The sequence below is a fragment of the Tetrao urogallus genome (assembly GCF_951394365.1).
Source record: "Tetrao urogallus genome assembly, chromosome: 18".
Taxonomy (NCBI): domain Eukaryota; kingdom Metazoa; phylum Chordata; class Aves; order Galliformes; family Phasianidae; genus Tetrao; species Tetrao urogallus.
The window spans coordinates 8,011,337-8,035,497 of NC_136831.1; the positions used below are offsets into that span (position 1 = coordinate 8,011,337).

At 52.1% G+C, this 24,161-nt stretch overlaps 1 protein-coding gene across 1 annotated transcript; it reads right to left on the bottom strand.

Annotated features, from left to right (window-relative positions):
* Positions 1–256: 256 nt before the first annotated feature.
* On the bottom strand, positions 257–23,570 carry LOC306953275 (heparan sulfate glucosamine 3-O-sulfotransferase 3A1-like; the record flags this gene model as incomplete). Its single annotated transcript, XM_079544164.1, has 2 exons — positions 22,984–23,570; positions 257–875 (listed from the first exon to the last, which is right to left on the bottom strand). Exons 1-2 carry the CDS (start codon positions 23,559–23,561, stop codon positions 257–259), a joined length of 1,197 nt encoding a protein of 398 aa, XP_079400290.1. The 5' UTR covers positions 23,562–23,570.
* Between the last annotated feature and the right edge of the window lie 591 nt (positions 23,571–24,161).

Genomic DNA, 24,161 nt, shown 5'->3' on the forward strand with positions numbered 1-24,161 from the left:
CCTGCTGGAAGAAGCACCCAAGCTGTAGGGGATGTCCATGGCACCAGGCTGCAGTTCACAGCCTCTTTTGGTGACACATCTCTGAGAGAAGAAAGACAACAAAGTAGGGTCAAAAATAAAAAAAAATTAAGAATGAATCGTGTTTCAGCACAACTATTATTTTTTTTTTTCTGTATTTCCCCCCACCCCCTACTGATACGTAAAAAAAATATATATTATATTATATTTTCCTTTTCTTAAATTATTTTTGTCAGCCTCAGTCCCAGCCGAAGTCCTGCCCCGTCATCTGGTAGAACTTCATGTTGAAGGGCCGGTAGAAGTCCCGCAGCCTCTGCACCACCTCCTGGTCGATGTCGGGGTGGGTCCTGCCTTTCGTTTTCCCCAGGCAGTGGGGTTTGCTGCTGCCCTCCGCCTTCTTCAGGCAGGGGAAGCCCTTGGTTTTGTTGAAGTAGAAGTGTTTGTCGGTGATGATCCTCTTGAGGCCCAGAAAGTCCTGGACCCTGCCCAGCTCCCCCGCGGGGTCGCTGATGAGCCTCTCCCCGCTGACGAAGAGGATCTGCCCGATGGGGAAGTAGAGCAGCCAGTTCTCCAGGTGCTTGGCGTAGATGCCGATCTGGATGGCGCTCCACGAGGTGTCGATCAGGCCCGTAGTCCTGTTTTTGAAGGTCAGGCTCTCAAAGGTGGGGATGTCGGGCTTCTTGGAGAGCGTCTGCGTGTAGTCCGAGATGGCTCTGGTCACGGGGTCCCGCACCACCACGATCAGCTTCGTGCCCTTGGCCATGGAGGAGATGCGCGCTGGGGCCTCCTTGGTGACGAAGTAGCTGGGGGTCTTCTCCATGGTGATCTGCCCCTCCAGGGTCCTGGGCATGAGGTCCCTGAAGGGAGAGGGACACGTTAGTGCCAAATAGTTTAGAGGTGTCCAAGTACCACAGCCATGATGTCCTCACACCTCATGACTCCAACGCAGCTCGCTTTCCTTCTAGCATGGATAGTCAACCCATAGTGCTCCGACTCAAAAAGCACCTTAGCACACACCAGAAACTTGGTGTAATCCTATTCTGCCCTCAAAAGGACTTCTTGAGATGGATCCCCCCTCTCATCCTACCACGAGCAGACAGTGACAAGACAAGGGGTAACGGTTCTAAACAAGAGGAGGGGAAATTTAGGCCAGATATGAAGAGGAAATCCTTTACCCAGAGACGGTGAGATGTTGTCCAGAGAAGTGTGGTTGCCCCATTCCTGGAGGTGCCCGAGGCCGTGGATGGGGCCCCGAGCAGCCTGAGCTGGTGAGGGGCAGCCAGCCCATGGCAGAGTTAGGGCTGTGGACATTGAAGGTCCCTTCCAACCTCACCATGCTGTTGTTCTGTGATTCTGTGCCATGACACTGGAAGAACAGAGCAAACCTCTACAATCCTGACATCCTACCCCTTTTAAATTCCATCCTGCCCACACTGGCGTTTCCTGCACATTGGCTTAAATTCCCCATAATAACAGTGAATTTCTTGAGTAACAAGACTCTCTTTCTTCAGGGTACAAGGGATTTTGCAAGGGCCAGGATGTAAGACTCCATCTTTTGGTATTTTCAAGGTGGCAACAAGCTGATGTCACATAAAAATGTGCAATGTCAGCCTCTTGACCTCAGCAATTTCCTTCTTCCACCCAAAGAAATTCTGCATGCAAGCTGCTGGGAAGCTCTCCTGGCCCAGATGAGGGCTCAGTTCTGGGTCACTCCTGCTCTCCTGAGCTGGACATTGGGTGGGATATGCTAAAAGAATGCAGGATTTGGCCAGTGGATGACGTCTGAGTTAAACAAGGCAAGCTAGAAGGGTGCAGGACATTTTAGCAAATGATCATCTGCTCCTCCCGGGAGCTCCATTAGCTCTCCTTGCACATAGACAGCACATCAGATCCATCAGACTCACACCACCCAGTTATTACCCCCAAATGGGGGCTGCGGAATGCCAGAGGTTCACCATTTGGTTGCATGACCCCAGCCAAGGCGGCAGATTTTTCCTACACCAGCAGCCCAAGGTCAACAGGAGATGGATGGGGCTTCACCACCGTGCCACCACAGTTCTCATGGCAACTGCAGCCCTGGGACCCGCGTCCTGCATGCCCTGACCCCAGGCAATGACCCCATGTGATGCCGCATGGTGATGGACTGCTCCCTGTCGCAGCAACATCTGGTGTGCAAAGCTGGGCAATACGCCGGCCAAATTAAACCCATCTATCAAGACAGCAACAATGAAAAGCCAACAGCAGCTAACAACACCAATAACAACCAAATCCCAGGCTGAGTCGTTATGTTACAAACGAGGCAGTGGGGATTGACCACTCCTAGTGCAACTCTTGCTGTTTGAAACCGAGTTGCATAGAGGCTGAGCAGAGGCACGGTCCCTACAGAAGCCACCTCTTTGTCGTTGTCTGTTGAGGTTTTCTACTGGGGGGAAAATCCCTGAATTAGAGACGTTCAGAAACAAGCTGGGTGATATGAGAGAGCTGTCACTTGCTAAAGGATGGCAAAGGGCAACGGAGCTATCAGAGGTCTGGAGCACAAGTCTTATGGGGAGCAGCTGAGGGAACTGGGATGGTTGAGTCTGGAGAAGAGGAGGCTCAAGGGAGATCTTACCATTCTCTACAACACCCTGACAGGAGATGGTGGAGCTGCTGTCCCTGGAGGTGTTCAAGAAGAGGGTCACATTGAGTGGTGTGGTTTAGTGGTATGGTGGTGATGAACTGATGGTTGGACTAGACAATCTTAGTGGTCTTTCCAACCTTAATGATTCCATGATGACATAAAACATCGTTTTGGACACTAAGGATGGAGGTGGGTTCAAAACCAGAACAAGGGAGACCTCTGCCAAGCAGAGCCATAATTCTGTGTTGGGATTTGCTATCACCTAATGCTGCAAAGCCAGAAGGATATATGGGTCAGAAACAGCCTGGGTTAAATCAATTGATGGCACTGGGATGAGTCCCCAATGCTAATCACACCCAACTGGATGTAGACGACAAAAATACCTCTGCACATTGCCTGTTCTCATGCACCCAACGCTGCCCACCACTGTTCAGCTGTGCCTGCTGCACCCATTCTGCGCTTCTGTGCTTAAGAGCCACCTTCTTTCAACTGTGCTTGGCCATCGAGCAAGAGCAGCAGCCCATGCAATGTCATGCCAACCTCTGTTTGGGTTTTGGTAGTTTAAGTGTTGAAATCTCTGCTGTGTCTTCCTGAGGAGCAGATTAACCCTTTCAATGGCTGAGCTGCAGCACAAAGGCTTTCTTCAGAGCTCAGGAATGAACCTGCACCTCAGCTGCCAGCCTGGCGGGCAGGGACATGCTGGGACGCACCGGGAATGTGCTGCCACAGCTTCCAGGAGATTAATTAATTACAAAGGGCATCTTTCATGGACGTAAACAGTTGCTTGGAGGCCTCCCTGGACTAATGGCATCTGGGTTTTATTGCGAAAGAGCCACTTGAAAAGACAAGAACCACAAAAATGTTTTTGGCAAGAGCAGCCACCAGCAGACCCTGCCAGAATAAATGGATTCTGTTATTTTAATTTTAGTAGAGCTCGGGGCTTTATTTAATTACTTAACAGGAGAGGAGGACTCTCCTCAAAGGGTGCGTTTGGGATTTGCGTGCGGACTCGCAGTTGGCCCTTAGTGGGGCTGCACCACGGTCTCAGCCGTGCAGTGGGTGCTGTGCTGGGTTTAGTGGCTGATGCACCCCAATGGCTGAGTCGTTTTTGTGGGCACCTTCGTGCCGGGGTCACCCTGGGATGTCCCTATAACTGGTCCCCAGCCTCAGGCGCTCCTGGTGCGGGAATGTCGTGTTTGATGTCGTGTTTGTTATGGCTTTTATGTCTCTTTATTGACTGACTGCACAATGATCCCTTTACAAATCTGAGCAGGGCGTTGGCCTGAGCCTGGCCATGGGATCAGAGTCCTTAGAGACAGGACTTGGTGGTGTGTCCCTGTGAGAGCAAGGTTCTGGGGAACAAAGCAGTGCTTCATGTCCAGAAACTGCAGCAATGTATCAGGCTCCATCCCTACAAGGAGGGTGTGTTCATGCAGGGTTTGCAGCCTGCAGCGGTGCAATGTGGGGGCGCTGCTGGGAGCATGAAGCTGGGACACCTGGGGGCTTTCCCCAGCCTTTGCAGCAGCACAGGGACAGAGGTGCTGGTTGCAGCATGACACCTGGCAGCTAAGGGGACATGACTGCTGCACTGGGCAGGTAATGGGAGTGAAGCAGAAATGGGAACCAGGATCAGGCCAAGTGCCCCGGTGATGGGCATGCCTGCAGCAGCCTTGATGGAAGGGCACAAATGCAGCAGCCTTAACAGAAGCACAGAGCCTTCTTTGGCATGAGGGCACTGGCTGAGGAGAGTGGGGAAACTGAGGCACCGTTCATGCAATGCAGCCTCATTCCCCACAGCACAGTGCATCTCTCCCTGCCCTCCACAGCCCCCAGCCATGCGAGCTCCTCCTCTTTCCCACCCCATTTCCCTTCCCCTTCCAAAGCATCTCAAGCATTTCTGCACCAGAAAACACTAAAAGAAAACAAGCACTGCGATCACATGCAGTTCCCTTTCCCTCCTCTTAGGCCCTTGCTCCCAGGAGGCCCATTACAGCACGTACAGGAGATTAAAAAGAAAGATGCTCTGGGAAGAGTGTTAATGTAACCTGGAGTGTGCACAGATAAATAAATTAAAACCAATGCCTAACGAGAGGGAGCTGTCCTCACATTGGGCTGGAGACTGGCAGCTCTCAAAGGGCTGTGAAAGCAGCAGAGACACAGCCGAGCTCCCTGACCCTCCTATTCCTTCAGACATCACATGGGATCAATATATGGTGAGATGCCTTTTAGGAATCTGGTACGACTACCAAAAAATCCCAGGGAAACCCATGGGAGCGAGGAAGGTTCATGAGTGGAAAATGCTTGGAGGCACCTATGGGGAAAACAGGACGCTGGGTGTAGAACTGCTGGGTAAAACCCAGCTCCTGCTGACATCAGTCTCAAAATGACACCTCCCAGAGCACAGAGATTTTTGTTCTCCCCAGTGTTCCTGAGAGGATATTGAAACCAGCGCCCAATTGTGCTGAGCTGAAAGGGCAGGAAGCATTCAGCGTGCTGACATACCCACAACCTCTGCCCTTTTAGGCTCTTGGGAAGCAACCCTGAAATCTGGAGCTAGGCACAGCATGGGCCCCTTCACCCCACAGCCTGCACATAGAGCTGCAGCAGCACTGCCTTGTGCTCCTCCTGCCCCAAATCTACCCACCCTGTGCCTGCTGACAACAGCAGCTCCTGAGCTCATCGTGTGGCGGATGCCGGCGTTTATTTGAGCAACCCTCGGTATTTATGGATCTCATTACAGCTGCAGCTGGGAGCATCTGTTTCCATGCCGCATCTGTCAGGCAGCATCTTATCAGTGTGGCTGCCGACCCCTCTCTCCTTCCTCTGCCATCCCTTGCAGAGGAGGAATCTGACCTCCTCTGGGCTGCGGGATGGGCACAGCATCCCCAAGGGATGGTTAAATTTGGCTAAAATCAGTGTTGCTCACTCATGTCTCACTCCGATGCATGGGAGCAGAACCACTGCACACTGAGGCACCCAGCCAAGTCCTTCTCGTGCTGCTCATCGTTAATTCCTGAAGGACCAAATACTCAAAAACAGCCTGGATTAGGAAGGCAGCAACGTGGCAGTGGCTGCAAGGTGCTTTCTTACTTTACCCAACAGAGAATTGTAGCTCCTGCCATAGGAAACTGCAGCAAAACACAAGTTAAGGGGAACGACAACAGCCTGACACAGCATCCCTAAAATGCAGCCTGAAGGGATACAGGGAGCCCTGTGTGTTTGCCCCAACCCTCATCCTGTTCCTTTGGGATGGGCTGGGTAAGGGGAATGCCTCTTTACAGCCAGAGATGTCTAGGGATGCTCTGACCTAAAAGTGCTGCCATAGCAGCACTGCTGTTTGTGCCCAAAGCACTGCAGTGGGGTGTTTTTGTTTTTGTTTTTTTTAATATATTAAATATGTAATTTATATATGTATACATAATTTATATATCTATATGATTTTCATTTATTTTATAAAAAGCAATTTCTTTTCCCTTGCTGCGTGCCAAGCACCACAGGCATCTCTGCAAGGGTTCAGCCTCTTCAGTGCTTCAGAAAATCACTCCAGGATGTGTCTCGCTGCCCCACAGCAGGGACCTGGGCACAGCCTCCATGGACGATGGCCCAGCTCCAAGCCCAGCCCCAGGAAAAGCCCTTTTCCCTTCTGAGAGGCTGGGAAAGCCATCAAAGCTGTGCCACCAGGAGCTTCATCTGCTGGGGCTGACTTCAGCACATCTTTCCTTGGCTTTAGTGTACCTTCCCTTGGCTTCCCCAGCCCCCTCTGCAGCAGGGGAGCCCTGCAGTGTCTCCTCTTGGCCATGACCACAAGCCTGCTGCTCCTCAACCTCAGTGCTCTTTGCAGGGCACAGGGAAGGCAGGGAACAAACACTTTTGAGGAATGCTCTGTATCAGGCAGCACACACCCTGCCATTCCTCATCATGCCCAGATCCATCCCATCACCTCTGGCACTGACCTTCTACAGCTGCCTCTACTACTCTACAACCTACTGATTCTGTCAGATTTTGCCAAAGGGGAATTTTTCTCACTGAGACCAAGGGTGCAATGGCAATGGCTGGCTGACAATGAGTTCCATGAATCCAGTCCTTCCCTAAAGCCACAAGTTCATAGAATTTAGGATAGGATAGGATAGGATAGGATAGGATAGGATAGGATAGGATAGGATGGGATGGGATGGGATGGGATGGGATGGGATGGGATGGGATGGGATGGGATGGGATGGGATGGGATAGAACAGAATCAAAGAATCATAGAATCATTAACTTTGGAAAAGACCTCTAAGATCATCTAGTCCAACCATGGAATGGAATGGAATGGAATGGAATGGAATGGAATGGAATGGAATGGAATGGAATGGAATGGAATGTTTGCTGCAAAGTGTGCTGTGGAAGAGAGCTCACTGCCTTCTCCCATCACACTTTGGGATGCAGAAGGGTCATAGTCTCTGTAAGGATGAGTGTGGACCTCAGCCTGAGCCTCACCCTGATGTTAGCAAACCCTGTTTTTGGACCAGCCTTGCAGTCCTGAATGAGGGTTGCACTTTTTGTTCATAGCAAAGCTGTGCCTACAGGAGTTGATATTTAGGAGCCTAGTACATAAACAGAGCAGGAGACAGCATGTGCTCTGAAAAGCTTCTGGAGTAAAAAGACAGAGAGATGAGAAGGAAAAAAAAAAAAAAAAAAAAAGGCATAAGTGACCCAGTAGCAAAACTGAGTCTGGAACAACAAAACCTCATGACTGCTCTTCTTCCCTGAAGTGTTCTGTATGTAAAACCACCACAGCACCCTCCCCAGTGCTGCTGCTGGTCCCACAGGGACCTCACCCCATCTCTGCCCCACAGATCTCACGGATGGGCTCAGCCATGGCAGGGGGCTGGCAGTGGGGCACAGATGAGAAAGACCCCCCAGGACAAAGCAATCTGCAGGTCACTTCTCTCCATACGGATTGCCAAGAGCATATGCTCCAAGCACAGCACCTAAAGAGGAAGGTTGAAGAACTGTTTATTATTGGGAATATCTCCCTCTCTAGGCCTCATTTTTTGATAAATTAGCTTCAGCTTCATTACTCCATGATATATTTCCCTTGACGTTTAATTATACTTACCCCAAACACATTAAGCCAATCAGTCTGAACAGCTTCTTATTAATATGCAAATGCCTCCTTTTAAAAAACCTGGGAATCTGTGAAGAATCTCTCCAGCCTTCAATTAGGGCCAATGGAGAAGATGAGGACCCTCTGAAAAGCCCTCCTGATCTGAACACAGGGCGGGGGGACAGACCCACCAACAGAGCGCTGCCAGATTTTGGGCTGGGAGAAGGAGACAAACTGCTGACGGAAGCCCCCAGAGGACAGCTGTGTCTGCATGGAGGTGGAGGTTTGATCCCACAGCCTCATGTCTCATCCCCATCCACACAGAGGGTGGTGAGGCACTGGCACAGGTTGCTCAAGGAGGCTTTGGATGCCCCATCCCTGCAGGCATTCAAGACCAGGCTGGATGTGGCTCTGGGCAGCCTGGTCTGCTGGTTGGCGACCTGCACACAGCAGGGGGTTGAAACTAGGTGATCACTGTGGTCCTTTTCAACCCATTCTATGATTCTATGGTCCCTGGGGACCTCACCTGTGAGCCGCAGAGAAATCTCAGTCTTGCTTTAGCCAAACAAACAGGAACTGGCCTCCCTGCAGCCATGGGCAGACGGGATGTGATTTGCATTGGGCAAATAAACCGAACCACGCCATTAACCATCTGCCCTGGAAGACATTTGGGTTTTGCTTTCAAGCATCGCTTTCAGCCTCTCTGTTCTCAGATCCCTCTGAACACCGTGGGATTTTCTACTCAGAAACCAACAGGGAATAAAGGCATTGAGTCATTCCTGTGAGTAATTGGAGAGAGCCACCAGCACGGGCACTGCCGCTGGGGCAGCTGTTGTCCTCCTGGGGGGTTTCCATGAATTACACCCACTGCTGAAACTGCCCCCAGCCCTCGGGGTTCTCCATTCACTTTCACTTGGCCAAACATTAAGAGCTGCTGATGTCCACTGCGTCTTTTCAAGTAAAAGTCACCCATTGCATCTCGCTTCACAAACAGCTTGTAGCTTTTAAAAAACACCATTTGCTGTGCTGTTTTTTTTTTTTCTTTATCCCCTACAGTTAGACATTAAATTCGGAACTACATCGCAATCAGTACACTACATAAATAGTCCAATTTTGTAAAACAGCTCTCATGAGCCATAAAGAAACCCAATTTGCTATTGCTATCATAAAAATATCTCTTTTCGCGTGTAAATCAAACCAAAGGGAACAGATAGCAAGAAAATAAACTCAACCCCGCTGCTCTGCGCCTGAGAGCTCAGGCAGCCGCCCCGGGGAAGGGCTCTCCTGCCCTGGGTAAACACACACGAGAGCAAATCTGTTACAAACTGCAGCCACCACTTTGTTTTCGGAAGGTCCCAGTTTATTCTTTGGCAGAAGAGGGAGGGCTGGGGAGAGGTTGGCGAGAAACACAATCCTTTCCTGTATAAACAGCATGGCCTGCGCTGATTTGAAGAGCATCGTATGGCATATATTTCATGTGTGTGTATACAGAGGGAGAGAAGGAGAGATTTTTCAAGCCGGAGGAAGATGTAAAGCGATCTTATATCATCCAAAGCCAACATCTTGCTCGGACTTCTGGCAGTTCTCCCCCAGCCATCCCTGCCACCGCCGCCCCTTCCCCCCGGCCGCCGGCTGCAGCCTCCCCCATTATTTTTCACAAAGGCATATAAATCACTGTGGAAACTCTTATTATCTTATTTTCCCTCTGCTTCCCTCTTGTCTGTTTTGAGAAAAATTAATGCATTTGTCTCCAGAAAAATGTGCAGTCTCTATAATTCAGTTTTAAAACAAGCACAACTAGCAAATGGATAGACCTCGGTTAGGAGACTCATTTTTCACACGAGTAATTGAACCCTTCCCTTCAATTTTTCCTTTGGGTGTTAAAGACAACTGATGCCTCCCTGGAATTTGCTGAGATCTAAAAAAGATGGAAGGATAGATAGACGGACAGAAAAAGGAGAGAAAGAGAAAGGAAAAGAGAAGAAAAGCAAGAAGATGAAAAACAAAAGAAGGGCAGAAGAAGCAAACAATGAGAAAGATGGAAGGGAGAAAGAAGAAAGAAAGAAGGAACGGGAAGAGAGGAAAGCCTGAAGCATATCTCAAAACTTCAGTGTTCAAAGGGCCCTTTGGGGTATAGCTCCACTCGGGTCTTCCAAAAGCTCTTGGTGCCTTGGCTTTGGAGGCTCCTTCACCAAGCTGGCAAGGAGAGCCGTCCCCATTACACCCACCCATGGGCCCTGCCATGTCCTCTGCATCCCATTCCATCGCCTCCAAAACTGGGGACAAAGAGTTTTTCCAAACGAAAATGACAGTCAGCTTGGAAGGAACCCACACCTGCCGTGCCATGGGAGTGCTGTGCAGAGCCATGCTCAGAGCACTGTAGGGATGCTGGCACCTGAAGCACACATTGCACAGCCCCACACTGTGCCCAGTCCCTGTCCAGTTCCAGCAGAGACACTGAGGACACTGGGGATAATTCCAACAAAGCCACAATCAGGCGAGCGCTCAGGCCGGCGAAGTCTATTGTTCTTTTGTCTTTTGCTCTATTATCTCTGTCCCTTGGGAGCAGCATTATTGCCTCCAATGCATAATGTGATTTGCTTGTTTTCCATGTCTGGCTCATTCTTCTTCTGTACAAACACATTGTAGACGTGCACGATCACAGCAATGCATTCTTCAAGTGAAAAAAACAAAATGGCCATAGCATGAACACTGGCTGTCCTGGGAGCAGGACAAGGGTTTCCCTTGCTGCAGACTTTATAGGACCAAGTGGTAACTTTCATGGCAACAGGAGCAGTGCACCTTGTGGTGAGCCACACTCTCTTGGAGGTAAAAACATCCTCTGAGATGTTGTGCTCGAGATTTGATAGAGATTTTTAATTTTTGGAGCACAGAGTGCTGCGTTCTGTTGGAGAAGTACACCTGTGTGTGTGTGTGTGTGTGTGCACAGCAGCGGAGGGTTTTAAGAGAGCCAAACCCACACTCCTGAGAACAGAGGTTGTTTCTTCAATTATGCTGAGAAGTGACTTCTTTATATATCACCACACATCACACACATGGCTGCAAGGCCAGAAAATCCTTTCTCTGTATTATAAAATAGAGGGACTGACCTCAGGCTATGATCTAAAATATATGGAGTCACACAAGTTTACCCTCACAGTCATTCTTCATCCTTCCCGTGCCAATTCTTTGTCCTTTTGCTAAATGAAACTTTAATGGTGAGGAAAGGGCTGCCTACTTTCATTCCTGGAGGAAAGCAGTCAAGTGCAAAGAGGGCAAAAGTCTCCAGAAAACAGAAAGCTTCAAAAGATTCCTCGTAGCCTCATTTGCAAGTTCTGGGTGAGGTGGGGGCCAGAGCTGAAGATGCGGAGCAATCTCACCCGGCCTCCTCCAGCTCCGCTGGCTACTGAGGCATTTTAGCCACAGCTCAAAAGGTCGTGCATTAAGAGCTCTTTTATATGCTCAGCTATTCCACCTCATCCCAGGGAATGCATCACTGTCTCACCCGGTATCAAACAGAGTGATCTTACATATTTCAGGAATTCTCACTTGATTGCAGATCTAAATTTCATGAGTACATTGTGCAGCAAGCAGGGGAGGAGGCAGAGGTGGGGTTGGATGCTCACCCCATGCTTCCCTCCATATCCTGCGTGGGGATGCAGTCACTTGGGCATCAGTGTGACATGAGGTGATCCAGCGGGAAGGGAAGGGAAGGGAAGGGAAGGGAAGGGAAGGGAAGGGAAGGGAAGGGAAGGGAAGGGAAGGGAAGGGAAGGGAAGGGAAGGGAAGGGAAGGGAAGGGAAGGGAAAGGAATCACAGAATCACAGAATTGTAGGGGTTGGAAGGGACCTCCAGAGATCATCGAGTCCAACCCCCCTGCCAAAGCAGGTTCCCTACAGCAGGTCGCACAGGTAGGCATCCAGGCAGGTCTTGAACATCTCCAGAGAAGGAGACAGAGAAAGGAAGGGAAGGGAGCACCTTCCCAGCAGGACCCAGGGGCTCCCACCAGTGAGATGTTGGCTCTTTGAAGCCACTTGAAAAGCTGGGACCCCTGGAACTGAAGATTCTTAAGTGTGATCAAAGAGATGGGCAGAGATAGCAAGGAGGATTAATGCCTTTTGCAAAAGCTTCTTAGTGATCCCAGTGGGGCTTTTTTCAAAGGGGACTAAGGGAGATAGGCACTTAAATCTCACTCAGATCCCTTATTTAGTCTGCAAATCCCATGCTGGAGCAGAGCAGGAGTGTGACCCCAAAGCACTTTCCAAGAAAGAAGCTGAACTGATTGTGGCTGGGTTAGAGCTGCTCATCTTGAGTGGCAGCTTTGGGTGGAAAACACAGAAGGTCCAATATATGGAAAAAGACACGTGTGGGACCAACAACACACTGAGCCTCTGCGGGATGTGTTCTCCACTATCTCTAAGGAAGCTGCAAGAACTGATTACTATATGGGTTTGGTTATTCTTCACTGCTCATGTCTCCCCATATTCTCTTTTTCCTCCTTTACTATAAAAAAATATATCAAGAAGACACGGGGGTTTTGTTCCCCAGGTGCTCCCCAGGTGTTTTGTTCCCTGGTGCCTTACTCTTCCCATCACCAATGCAGGAAGGGAAAGCAGCACAAGAGAGCCAGAAAATAGGCACAAAAAAATGAACAAAGAACCCGTTCTCATGCAAATATTCCTTGTGACAGTAATAACACTAATAAAAAGAAAAGCTGCACACCGTGGGCTGGTCACAGGGGATGCTCTGTAAGCATCACTGCAGGTCCCCTGTTACCAACACGGGGCCCATTGGCTGCGCCCAGCACAAGGCAAGCGGCTCCCAACCCATTGAGGGACAAGGGCTCATGTGACGTGCTATTGTCCCTAATTTGATTAATGAAGCGATCACACTAACGGGGCATTCCACACACACCCAGCACCTTGTTACGAGCCCACACCAGGAAATTCCCATCTGAGCATTAATTCCCCAGTACTTGCCTTTCCCAACCTTGTCAGGTAATTGTTTATGAAAAGATGAATGTATACAATAATACTGGGTGAAGGGAGCTGATGTATGTGGTGTTAATGAATGAAATAATCAGTTTGGTAATAACTGGCATGTGTATTTGTCAAAAGGGAGCCAGCGGGACATTAGCATTCTGCAGCCACCAAACCTTTATCTCCAGGGCTTGTGTTTGACAACCGCCCCCAGATAGTCCATGAATAAAATACAGAGTAGTACCCAGACATAATTAAACTGCCAGTGTGGATGTACCTAAATGAACTTGATATCTTAATGACGCCGGATAGCACACAAATAATGAAGGAGGTGTGAGAGGGCTGCAGGCACTGAATGCAGCCGTCCCGGTGCTCATTGACATGCAGGGGGACCCAACCTGCACCCAACCTCACTGGGGTGTCAGATCTTTCACAGACCTCTGATACTGTGCAGCACAGATATGGTTTTTTAGGAGTTGATTGAATTAGTAGACATGTCCCTCTTTTTTTTTCTTTTTTTTTTTTTTTTTCTTCCAGCATGGAAACTGTTTCTCAGGGAAAAGCCTGAGGACGGGCTGCTCAAAGGATGGGGACACATCCCCAAGTAGATCAGCAGCACGCATAGAGCCACAGCCCATCCTTATCCACATCAGCTGCCAATGGCAAGCCAGATACATCCACTCCCGGCACACATGGAGTGTGGTTCTGCACATGGAGGCTGCCAGGCACCCTTACAGCAGGTACCCCATCCCATCCCATCCCATCCCATCCCATCCCATCCCATCCCATCCCATCCCATCCCACTCCACTCCACTCCACTCCACTCCACTCCACTCCACTCCACTCCACTCTACTCCATCCCATCCCATCCCATCCCATCCCATCCCACTCCACTCCACTCCACTCTACTCCATCCCATCCCATCCCATCCCATCCCATCCCACTCCACTCCACCCCATCCCATCCCATCCCATCCCATCCCATCCCATCTCATCCCATCCCATCCCATCCCATCCCATCTCATTGCACCTCATCCCATCCCATCCCATTGCATCCCACCCCATCCCAAACAAGCTGCCCTGGAGCCCCAGCACTGCAGACTGTGGGTGTCCAATCCACAGAGGCAGGGTTCAGCCTTCAGGGAAGCACTGCGCTGAGTTCACCCGCGATGCTGCTCTGATGGTAATTGCTGCTTACTGCTCTAATGGTTCCCATTTTAGCAGCAAATGAGCAACGTACAGTAAGTATCAGTTCTATTAAAGAAATCATAATGGGAAATTAGAGCACACGCTATGGGGAAGGAGCAATGCCCTGGCTAGGCAGGATGCAGCCACGCTGACAGCTGACAGCAGCACAGCCCCTGCCTGCTGCTACCGTAACTCTCATTTATTTGCACACAATGAGCTCTGTGCGTAGGAGAGCAGCATGTGCTTGGCTTGGGCTGCAGTGATTGAGCTGACTGGGAGGCTCAGAAACTGCATGGGAACAGGCCCTGTCTCCCTCTAGAAGGATATAAGGAAACAAGGAAACATCGCTTAATGAGAACAAAAAAAAGCACAACAGGTTCAGGGGACAACATTTAAAAATAAAAAAAATGGCGAAAACACTCTGGACTGTGACAGGGAAAGCAAATGCAGGGAGCAACCTGCTGGAGTCAGCATGTGAGGTGGGACGAAGTACTGAGAAGTGTTGGAAACTGTGACTCCTGTTTGGGCCGGAAAATGTGCTCAGCACTGACATGGCTCAAGAAACAGCACCTAACGTTAAGAAGACACCAGAGGTAGCAAAAGAGCTCTGGTCCCCACCTTCACCCCACTGCACCGTACCTGCTTTTCCCTGCTGAATGCTCTGCTCTGGCTGCCAGTTATTAAACCATTGCTTTCTTTCAGGGAAAGAAAGGCACAGTGAAAGGCATCCCCGTGGTGCACCCTCATTAGACAGTAATGGTGATTTCATTAGATTAAATAACTCCGATGATCCCCAGAGACCAACTGCACTTTAAACATAGAGCCGCCGGAGTTAGAATGACTGTTATTTAACATCGATTAGATTACAAGGCAAATCCAATTTTTCCCCTAAACATATGATGGCCACGATTTGCTGAGCAGGAGATGCTCAGGACAGCATTCCTGGAAACCTGCCCTGGGAGGCCAGAGCTGCAGGACTGGGGAGGACTCACTTGTGGAGAAGAACTGCTGCTGCAGCGAGAGGATGATAAGTTCAGCTGCACTGTGTGATGCAGAGAGACACACAGACAGACTCCAGAGAGTTTGCAAAACTCAGTGGTCTGATAGATAAATATATTCCTGGGGTAGTAAGGTAAAGCTCCTGGATGAGCTGGCTCCCAGCAAGGCAAGGTGACCATGAAGGTGACATGGAGCAGAGCAGGACCCACCAGGGCACTCTGCAGGTGTGACCATGGGAATTCAGTAGGAACTCCCAGGGATGGAGGGAAGAGCTTTCATGCATGGCAGAACTCCCAGTGAGCTCCAGCAGCTCCATGCAGCAGGATGATTAGTGCCTTCAGGGAGTGCCAGATCACAAGCACGGGTACCAAGGTGAATCTGGATGGAGAGGAGAAAGGCACCTGAACTGCGGTGTGACATGGTAGCCTCGCTCACTTCTCCCTGTGGTCTTATAGTAACACCTGTGGGAGAGGCATACTCAAAGCAGAGGAAACCCAACTCCAACGTGATGCCATAGAGTATCCCTCTGCAGGACCCCACTGCTCAGGATCTTCAGGACAGGGTGGCCCTCACCCCTTCCACACCTCCACCCCTTACAGCAAGCTATCAGATGGGGAAGACTCCCAGCCAGATTCCTATAAGAGGATTAACAGAATTTAGATTACACCTCAAGCTAGAAGGAAAAGCATTGCTCTGTAGTGTAAGAAATGGTGGCCCGAAGCACACTGCTGTGAGCTTTAGGGCAAAGCAGGCAAGCAGTCCACAGTCCTGTGACCCCTCGGGGCGTGCGTGGGACTCCTCAGTGCAATTTGTCCCTGAGCATCCCCGTGGTGGTCAGGAAAGCATGCAGGATCATAAGGTATTGGCCAGTCGTGGGTTTGCAGTGCTGCTGGCCAGGGTCAGCACAGCCGAGGGGAGGGTGATGGCTGCTCAGTGGCACCGACTCTGCCAGAGCCCCTGGGATCATCAGGGTGCACAGATGGGAGCCAGAAACAGGGACAAATCCAGGCACCAGCTGCAAGCTGGCAGGTCACTGTCACCCGGCCAGATACCCCATTTGTAATCAGGAAGCAATGAGCAGATGAATCCTGTGATATCTGCACCCAAATGCTTTGTATACAGGGGGCTTGTGCAGGGCTCCTGCCTGTGTCCCACCCCCATGCTGACCCCATGATGCTGGAAGCAGACAAACTCAATTAATTGCCATGTTCTGCATCTGGGTCCGGCCAGGAAGCCCTTCCCCCACTTCTGGCCCCTCTGGAGGCTTCCAGGTGTGCACATCCCACTAAATCCTTCCTCTCTGAGCCCCTTCTCGTGGATTCACTGCTCTGGGAAGCACAGGAGGCAGAGCAGCTCTAACAAAGTCCTTTGTGGCTAAATGCAGCAGCGCAGCCCCATTTCACAGCTGGGGAAACTGAGGCACAACTTGGACATGGCCTTGGCTCATCATCACTCAGCCAGGCTGAGGGAGCTTCCCAAGGCCTGACAAGGTACAACACAGGGTCCTTCTCTCACTAACCCTGTACCACAGGGCTCAGGACACAGCTTCCTCACGGTGGCAAACCCAGAAGCTGGGATGTGGGATTTCTCCCCCCAGAAAGGCTTCCAGGACTGCTCAGGTCTGACAGCACAAACACGTTCCAATAGCAGTGAAAGGTGCTGGTATACGGTATTCCAATACAGAACATGAAAGTGAAATTGAATGTTACTGACAAAATGCAACATTTTAGAGCCCAAAAATGCGCGTGTGAAAGTGCATACATATCGATCATCAGATAAATACGGAAATCAGAAACAGTTAGTTTTGATATTTTCCCTTAAAAGGCAACTCCAGCAAGCATGGGCTCCAGGAGGGTGCCCTTTTCCAGCTGGAAACGTCACAACAAATCACCCTTTCTAACATTTTCAGCAGAAAAAAACGTCTTGTTAGAGGAAAAAAATTATAACGTAAATTGAGCAGCTTCAGATGGCACAGCAGCAATGGAAGCTGAAGGTCTGATGGGCTGCTCCCAGCTCCCACTCATCTCCCAGGGCAGGGGATGCTGCTCCAGACCCAGCCTGTGGCTCAGTGGGAGTTTGAAGTGGGGATCTTTCTATCTCCACAACTGATGGTGTTGCAACTGAAAAAGCAAGTTATGCAGCATATGTAGGAAGCAAGGAGGATGGGCTGGCTGTCCCCAAAGGGAATCAGGGATTTCTGAGAAACATCTTCCTGTAAAATTATTTGTGATTCGCGTCCTGCTAATGGGGGTGAATGTGTTTAACCCCAAGCCATGAAAACCCGCATGTTCCAGGCAGTGCAGGGACAGCAGCCAGGACAGTGGGGCGGCCCCAGCCCTCCAGACCATGCCTGAACAGCCCCACTACCCCAAAAGGGCTCTGCACCGGGGGAAATACCCATAGCATCCCACCCCAGGAACATGACCTTAACTGCAACCTAATCCGCTTCCCTTCCCTAATACCTGCACGTAATGAATTTGCAAAGATTTATGGCCACAACAGCAGCCCCTGCTCCCCGTTGCCAACCTCTTCTGTTTCACTGCGGAGGCAGTTTGGGTTACCTCGATGCTCTCCAGGGGAAAAGCGTAATTAGCGGCTCAGGAGTTTTAATGCAGACAGGGAGGGCACACAGGGGGGAGGTGACTCTCCGATTTGCTGCTTACTTGTTCGTTGCACTGAGCTCTTGGAAAGGACCCAGCTCCCTTCCCCCATCCCAGACCAAACTGCTCTTATTAGAGACTTCAAAAGGTCGGGGTGAAACCCAAGCTCAGCTGCAGGCACAGTGGTAGGGATGGGGCAGCCCCAAAGACCTGGCAGAATTACTGGAAGGAGCCCCGGCAGGCAGTGGAGAAATTGCAGGAGGGAAAGCTGCTGGGATCTGCAAGATCCGACCCCAGAGGAAGACTCGGGATTTATAAGCAGGGTGAATTTGCTGCTTCCCTAAAGAAGCATCGCAATTTTTGCCATAAATGGGCTCTGGCCCCAGCCAGCTGGAGCCTCGCGCTGCTTTTCACAAGATGCGGCTCTATGAATTTAACTGACAAAATCTTGGATGGCTGGGGCCATACTTTCAAGCTTGCTCAGCACCAGCAGGAAGGGTCGGGAATGACCCTGCTGCAATCCCCTGGAGCGTGGGCAGAGCGATGGGGGGCACACAGGTGGCACTGAGCTCCTGCAGGCTCCTGCACCCAGGCACCAACCGGGGTGAGAAGCTGAGCTGAAGAGGAGGATGGGCCTCACAGACCTCTGAATCTCTGAACGTCCCCATGCAGAACTGAGAAAATGAGTCCAATAAAACACTGACGATTTGTCTGGATGCTTTCTGATGGGAATGGGTCGACTTCTCCCTATGTGCCAACAGGGGAGCTCTCACCCCACCATCAGCACTGGATATGTATTTCTCCACTGCCCAAAACGAGAAGTGATGCATATGGATGCAAAACGTTTAAAAGCACCACCAATAATAATAACACTGCGGGGTTTATTTGAGGAATGAAGGCCCCAACCCCAGCTCTTTGCACTTGGATTTGTTGGGGTGCTGCGCCCAGACGGTGCCACCATCTGACGGTGCCATCCGGCATGCACACTAGATGGCACTCTGCCTTGCTGCGAGGTGACAGCGAGCCGAGGCTGTCCCAGGCATCTGCGACAGGGAAAGGCCCGTCTGTATCTGCCTTCCTGGTGTTCTCAGTGCCTTGGAATCACAGAAGTGGTTTTGTTGGAATAAACTTTTGAGACCACAAAGTGCAACCATTACCTGACCTGTTGAGTCCCATCACTAAAACTTAGTGCCACATCCAGATGCCTCAGACTCAAAGCAGTGACAGCCCTCCTGCTTTTACAGATGGGCAAACAGATACTTTTTGTGCCTCCAAAGCCATAGGGCACAAGCTTCCAACTGCTTCAAGCCTTCACCAACATGCCCTAGAGTTTCCAAGCCAGGATTCCCTGCAAAGGCAGTGCTGAGCACCAGAACCAGTCAGTTACCATCCTGTGACAACTCCTTGCCCAGGAGACAAGCACTGTCTTTGAGCCTATCCCAGCCAGTCTCCACCTGCTGTTGACAGTGAATTATCTGTGCTTTGGGGCCAAGACCATCCTTTGTTCCTTTTTTATACAGCACCTGGCACAATGAACTCAGTATGAAATGTTATCTGATTACACAGCTAATAAATAAACAAGGACCTTGATCCTCTTCAGCATGGGTTTGTCCAAGGCTGCACGCTCCAGAAAAAAATGCTGCGGGCTGCGCTTGATGCTATTTGCAATTCAGATGTGTTTGGGAGACGTGGTGTTCTCAGGACAAGGAGCAGCCGTTGCTAAACCAGAACTTCTCACACACGCATAGCAGGGAGTGGAAAACCAAAACTAGCACGAACTTGATGTCCAACAGCACGAGCCACGTTCTGGCAGGGCATGTTATGAACGCACAGCCTTGGTGTTGTTGCAGATGATGCGAGGACAGGTGATAAGATCATGCTGCTCCAAGGCAGCTATTGCTACAGCATCTCCCTCCTACAGAGAGGTTTGCACCTCCTGATGCCTGCTGCAATGTTCATTAATTGCACTCACTCCCCAGCACCTCTCCTGCCACCATCCATGCCCTCTTGTCCCACTGCTGGGGTCACAAAGCACTCTCAGATGGTGCTGCTGAATCACAGGGACCACAAAGCCCAGACCTCTGGGCCATCTTTCACCACTGCAGGAGTGGGCCACCACCTCCATCCCCAGGGCTCTTCTGCTGTGATTTGAGGCTGGGAAATTGCACAGGAAGGTGGGATGCAGCTGTGAGCAGCAGCTCTGACCATCCCGACATCCTCTGTTCCCTTCCACTCACAAACATCACTGGTTGCCCGGACTTAAAAAAAAAAAAAAGAAGAAGGAAAAATAAAGAAAGCCTTGTAGAGAAATCTCGAGAGGCCATTAATTATGAGACAGAGAACTCCCCAGATCTGGGAGCAGCGGGGAGGAGTGATACTTACACTCCCAACCTGACGGGGTAACTTTGAAGCATCTTTCATCTTCCCCTGGATCGGGTGTAATCTAATGACATTAGCTTGGCTTCGCTCTAGTGGAATTGGCATCGGTGCTGCAGAGCAGGGAGATTAAAACATATGAAATAAATGTTCCTGGGGTGACTGACAGCCTAATGACATTCCAACAGGCAGCTCAATCAGCGCGAGGCTAACAAAGGATCAGAGGGAACCAGCCAGACTTGCAATATCACCCACAAACACAGATATTTTTTTATTCAGGCTTTTTTCTTTTTCTTTTTTTTTTTCCCTTGACTGGATTAGCCCCTATTCCTGAGTTGTCCCCGGGCTGTGTGCAGCCCTGCTCCGGGTGGGGGTTGCAGTTGAACGCTATTAAAACACATGCTCACCTGCTATTGAACTCTGTGAGCTCAATAGCCTTGTTCAGGGCTGAAGCAGTGATTTCTGTGCTGGGAAGTCAATGAGAGCTTTGTGGGCTGCCCCCTCCCCTCCCTTTGTCCCCATACAAACAGGGGACTCGCAAACCCAAAACAGAGAGATCTTCCATTGGCACACATCTTCCCTCCATATTCAACCCACACACGAGCTCGGAGGTGTCACACTTCCCAAATTAAACCAGTCAGATTGATTTTTAAAAATCAGCCTCTCTTTAAGACAACCGCCTTGCTGCCCAGACACAATGCTGGCTGTGAGGTGAGCCATTATTCTGCTCGATTTAACAGGCAGCGCTTCCCATCGCTTGCGTGCACTCTGCAGCACCCCAGGGCCATCCTGACCCACTGCCATCCGTGCACCCCACATCATGTGCAGCAAGCAGCGGGCACTGGCGGTGCTCTTTTGTTCCTAGGAGGAACCACAATCCTCTCACACCTGAGGTCCCATCTGGAACAGGTTGCCCAAAGATGTTGTGGATGCCCCATCCCTGCATTCAAGGCCAGGCTGGATGTGGTCTGGTGGTTGGCGACCCTGCACACAGCAGTGAGGTTGAAACCAGATGATCATTGTGGTCCTTGTCAACCCAGGCCGTTCTATGATTCTATGACATCTCACCTCTGTGCTTCCCAGGGTGTCCTCTGTAGTGCCACCTGGACCCAGGAGTAGCTCCCCTGGTACAAACCTATGTCCATGCAAACAGCCATGTGCTCCCTGCAACAGGGTGCTGGCCGGGCCGGCTTCCTGCGGGCGCTGAAAGCCAACCCCACTGTTTATGCCTTGTAATGATGCTGTTTAGTCTGACGGCTGGGAAACAGAAATGCACGTGAAACCTAAGACTCTGATGCCAAAGATAAGAAATGAGGACCCCTGGCAAACATCTGGCCTTTTCCCCAGCACCGAACCCTCATCAAAGATTACAGCAAACCCACGGAGAGAGACATTGTAAAGTGAGCATTTACAACGGGTGGACAATGGGTTACTGGCGGGCTGACACCGCACTGCCATCACAGCGGGACCGTGTGCGTTCGGAGAGATTACTCACACAAGCAAAGCGGGCAAGATTAGGTCTCAGAGGAATAATCCCATACAAAGCATTCACTGTACCTCAGCCTCCGTAGGGCTAATAAAAAAAAAATGGTGAAATTCAGTACATCAAATACCAGAGCAAACAAACTGCAGCAATTAATGGGAGCGCTCGCATACCCGGTGCTCGCACACAACCATTACACAAACAGCCTGCAGGGCAGCACCTCCAACGAGCAGGAGCTGCCAGGTCAGGACCAAACCTCTGGGAAATGAAACCCCCTGCGCTGAGGGCTGTGCTGTGCATTCCCTGCCGGTGGCTCCTCCTCTGTCTGGGTCTGCACTCCTCGCCCAGGCTTCATTTCAAAGCCAGCGGGCCAAACCCGCTGCTGTCTGCTCCCCAGCGCTTCGAGAGCATCTTTGATAAATAAGCTTTCCTGCATATCCCCCATAAATTTCAGTAGATGCCATCCCAAAGCCATGTGTTTATTTTTCAAAGTCAAGCCTTGATTAAACTCCTTGAGGTTTGCAGATTCCTTTTTAATGCTTCCTTTCTGATACGGGGTCGGCATGTGGAAATTGGATAAGCGTGCACTAAAAATATAATTCTGTAGACAGCTTCAGCCCACACGAAAGGAAATCTTTCTGCTTGGAGAACCCACACCCTGCTGCCGGCAGCAGCCCGGCGCGCTCCCGACACCATCGGACACGCAGGGAAGCTCATCACTTCCACGTGTTAAGACTTTACATAAACACTGGACTGCCGGTACTATCCTACTCGGCATTTCAAGGCTGTCACCACGAGCTGAGCCAAAATCACCCTTTTTCTCTATCGACAGCCGTGCTTCAGTTGCAAGCAAAATAAGCTCCGGGGCTGCCCCGAATCCTCTCCTTTTTGCTTACTTATTCACAAAAGCCACAAACACACGATGCAGAAGAGCTGTTTCTCCCCCACCTCAACCAATCTTTTCCAGAGGAACCTCCGGCAGAAGCTCCTCTGCGAACTTTGAAACACATGAGGAAATCATCTGAACAGCAACAATGCCCCTTGGCTGTAACGTTCTCTTTCTTCTCAAGGGGACTCCTTCCCTTTGGTTGAATGAAACACTAACGCATTGAAATAAGAACCCCATCCACCGTACTGTTTGTTTTTGAGGCAGGTGAGCGTGTGGGTTGCCCTGGAACTGACAGTGTGGGTTTACTCATCGCAGGGCTGCTGCAACATTTGCATGGGAAATGTGCGCCTTCTGCACGCAGGAGGCAGGAAAGCCGCTTTCAAGGGCTGGGAGTCAGAGGAGCGGCGGGGTTCGGGGCTCGGCTCCCACCCCGCATCCCCGCACAGCCCCGGGACGCGGAGCTCACCGCGCTAGCAGCCCCCGAGAGCAGCTCTGCCCCGCGAGAGTCGGGAGATGCGCCGGGAGCGGGGAGAGCTGAGGGTCAGGGAGGGGGCAGGTGGAGAGGATTGGGGAGCGGCAGGGACGGGGAAAGCGGTGGAGAGCCGTGGGCTGGGGGATGCGGGGAGCGAGAGGAGCGAGAGGAGCGCTAGGGCTGAGGTTCGGCGACCAGCGGGGGGCACTGCCGGCTCGGGTACAGCGCTGCCCGGCCCCGCCGTGCCGCCGCCCGCCCCCCCGCCCCGTACCTGTACCAGGCGAGGCCCCGCTCGTAGTTGCGGTCGAAGAAATGGGGCTCGGCGCCGACGGCGCGCACGTCGGGGTGCACCCGCAGGAACTCCAGCAGCGCCCGCGTGCCGCCCTTCTTCACGCCGATGATGATGGCCTGCGGCAGCCGCTTGCTGCCCTCTCCCAGCAGCAGCGTCAGGGTGCCGGCCGTGCCCGCCGCGCTGCCCCCGCCGCCGCCTCCTCCCGAACCTCCGGCCCGGCTCCCTCCGTCCCCGGCCGGCACCTCCGGGCCCGGCGCCGCCTCCTGCCGCCGCCGCCGCTGCTTGAGCCGCTGCAGGAGCCGCTTCCTCCGCGCCGCCGCCGCCTGCCAGGGGGGCAGCTCGGCCGAGCCCCCCAGGTACCCCCCGCCGCCGCCCTCCTCCTCCTCCGAGGCGGCGCCGGCGGCGATGATGGGTCCGGGTAAGGTCTGGCAGCGATCGGCCAGGCAGTAGAAGACGTAGAGGGACATGAGCAGGGAGCAGAGCATCACCAGGAACTTCTTGAAGATGCTGCGGGGCAGCGGCTCGGCGGCGGGGGCGGCCGCCGCGCTCACGGCCATGCTACCCCGAGGCGGCGGCCGGGCGCCCTGGCCATGCTCCGCCGCCGCCCCGCAGCGCTCAGCGGCGGCGGAGGAGGAAGAGGAGGAGGAAGGGGACCGCGCTCCGCCGCATCCCCGCCGCCCCCCGGGCCTCGCCGCGGCGGAGCTTCAAGGGGGCATCGCCTCGGCGGAGCCGCCGCCTCCGGGGCCGGGTGGGAAGAATCGCTGCCGGGAGCCGCCGGCGCTTTTGGGGGGAGGTTCGGCGCGGGGCTCCCACGTGCGGCGGCCGCCGCGGCAAAGTTCGCCCGAACCACCGGCGGGGAGCGGGGCGGGGCGGGGAGGAACGGCGGCCAATGGAGGGGCGGGGGCTGCACCGCCCATCCCGGCGGGAGGGGGCTGCGGGGAGTCCGCGGGGAGCGGCGGTGGAGAGCGGTCCCGGGAGAGCTGCGTCGCTCCCGGCACCGTGGTCGGCCCAGCGCCCTCGCGGTGAGCTCGGCGGGCGTCTGTCGGGGGGTCTCGGCTCCCCCCCCCCGCGGTGTCCGTCATCAGCCCGGTGTCCGGGACGAAGTCCTCGTGTGCCTTATGGCTGTATCCTTACCTGGGAGAGATTCTTCGCGCGGA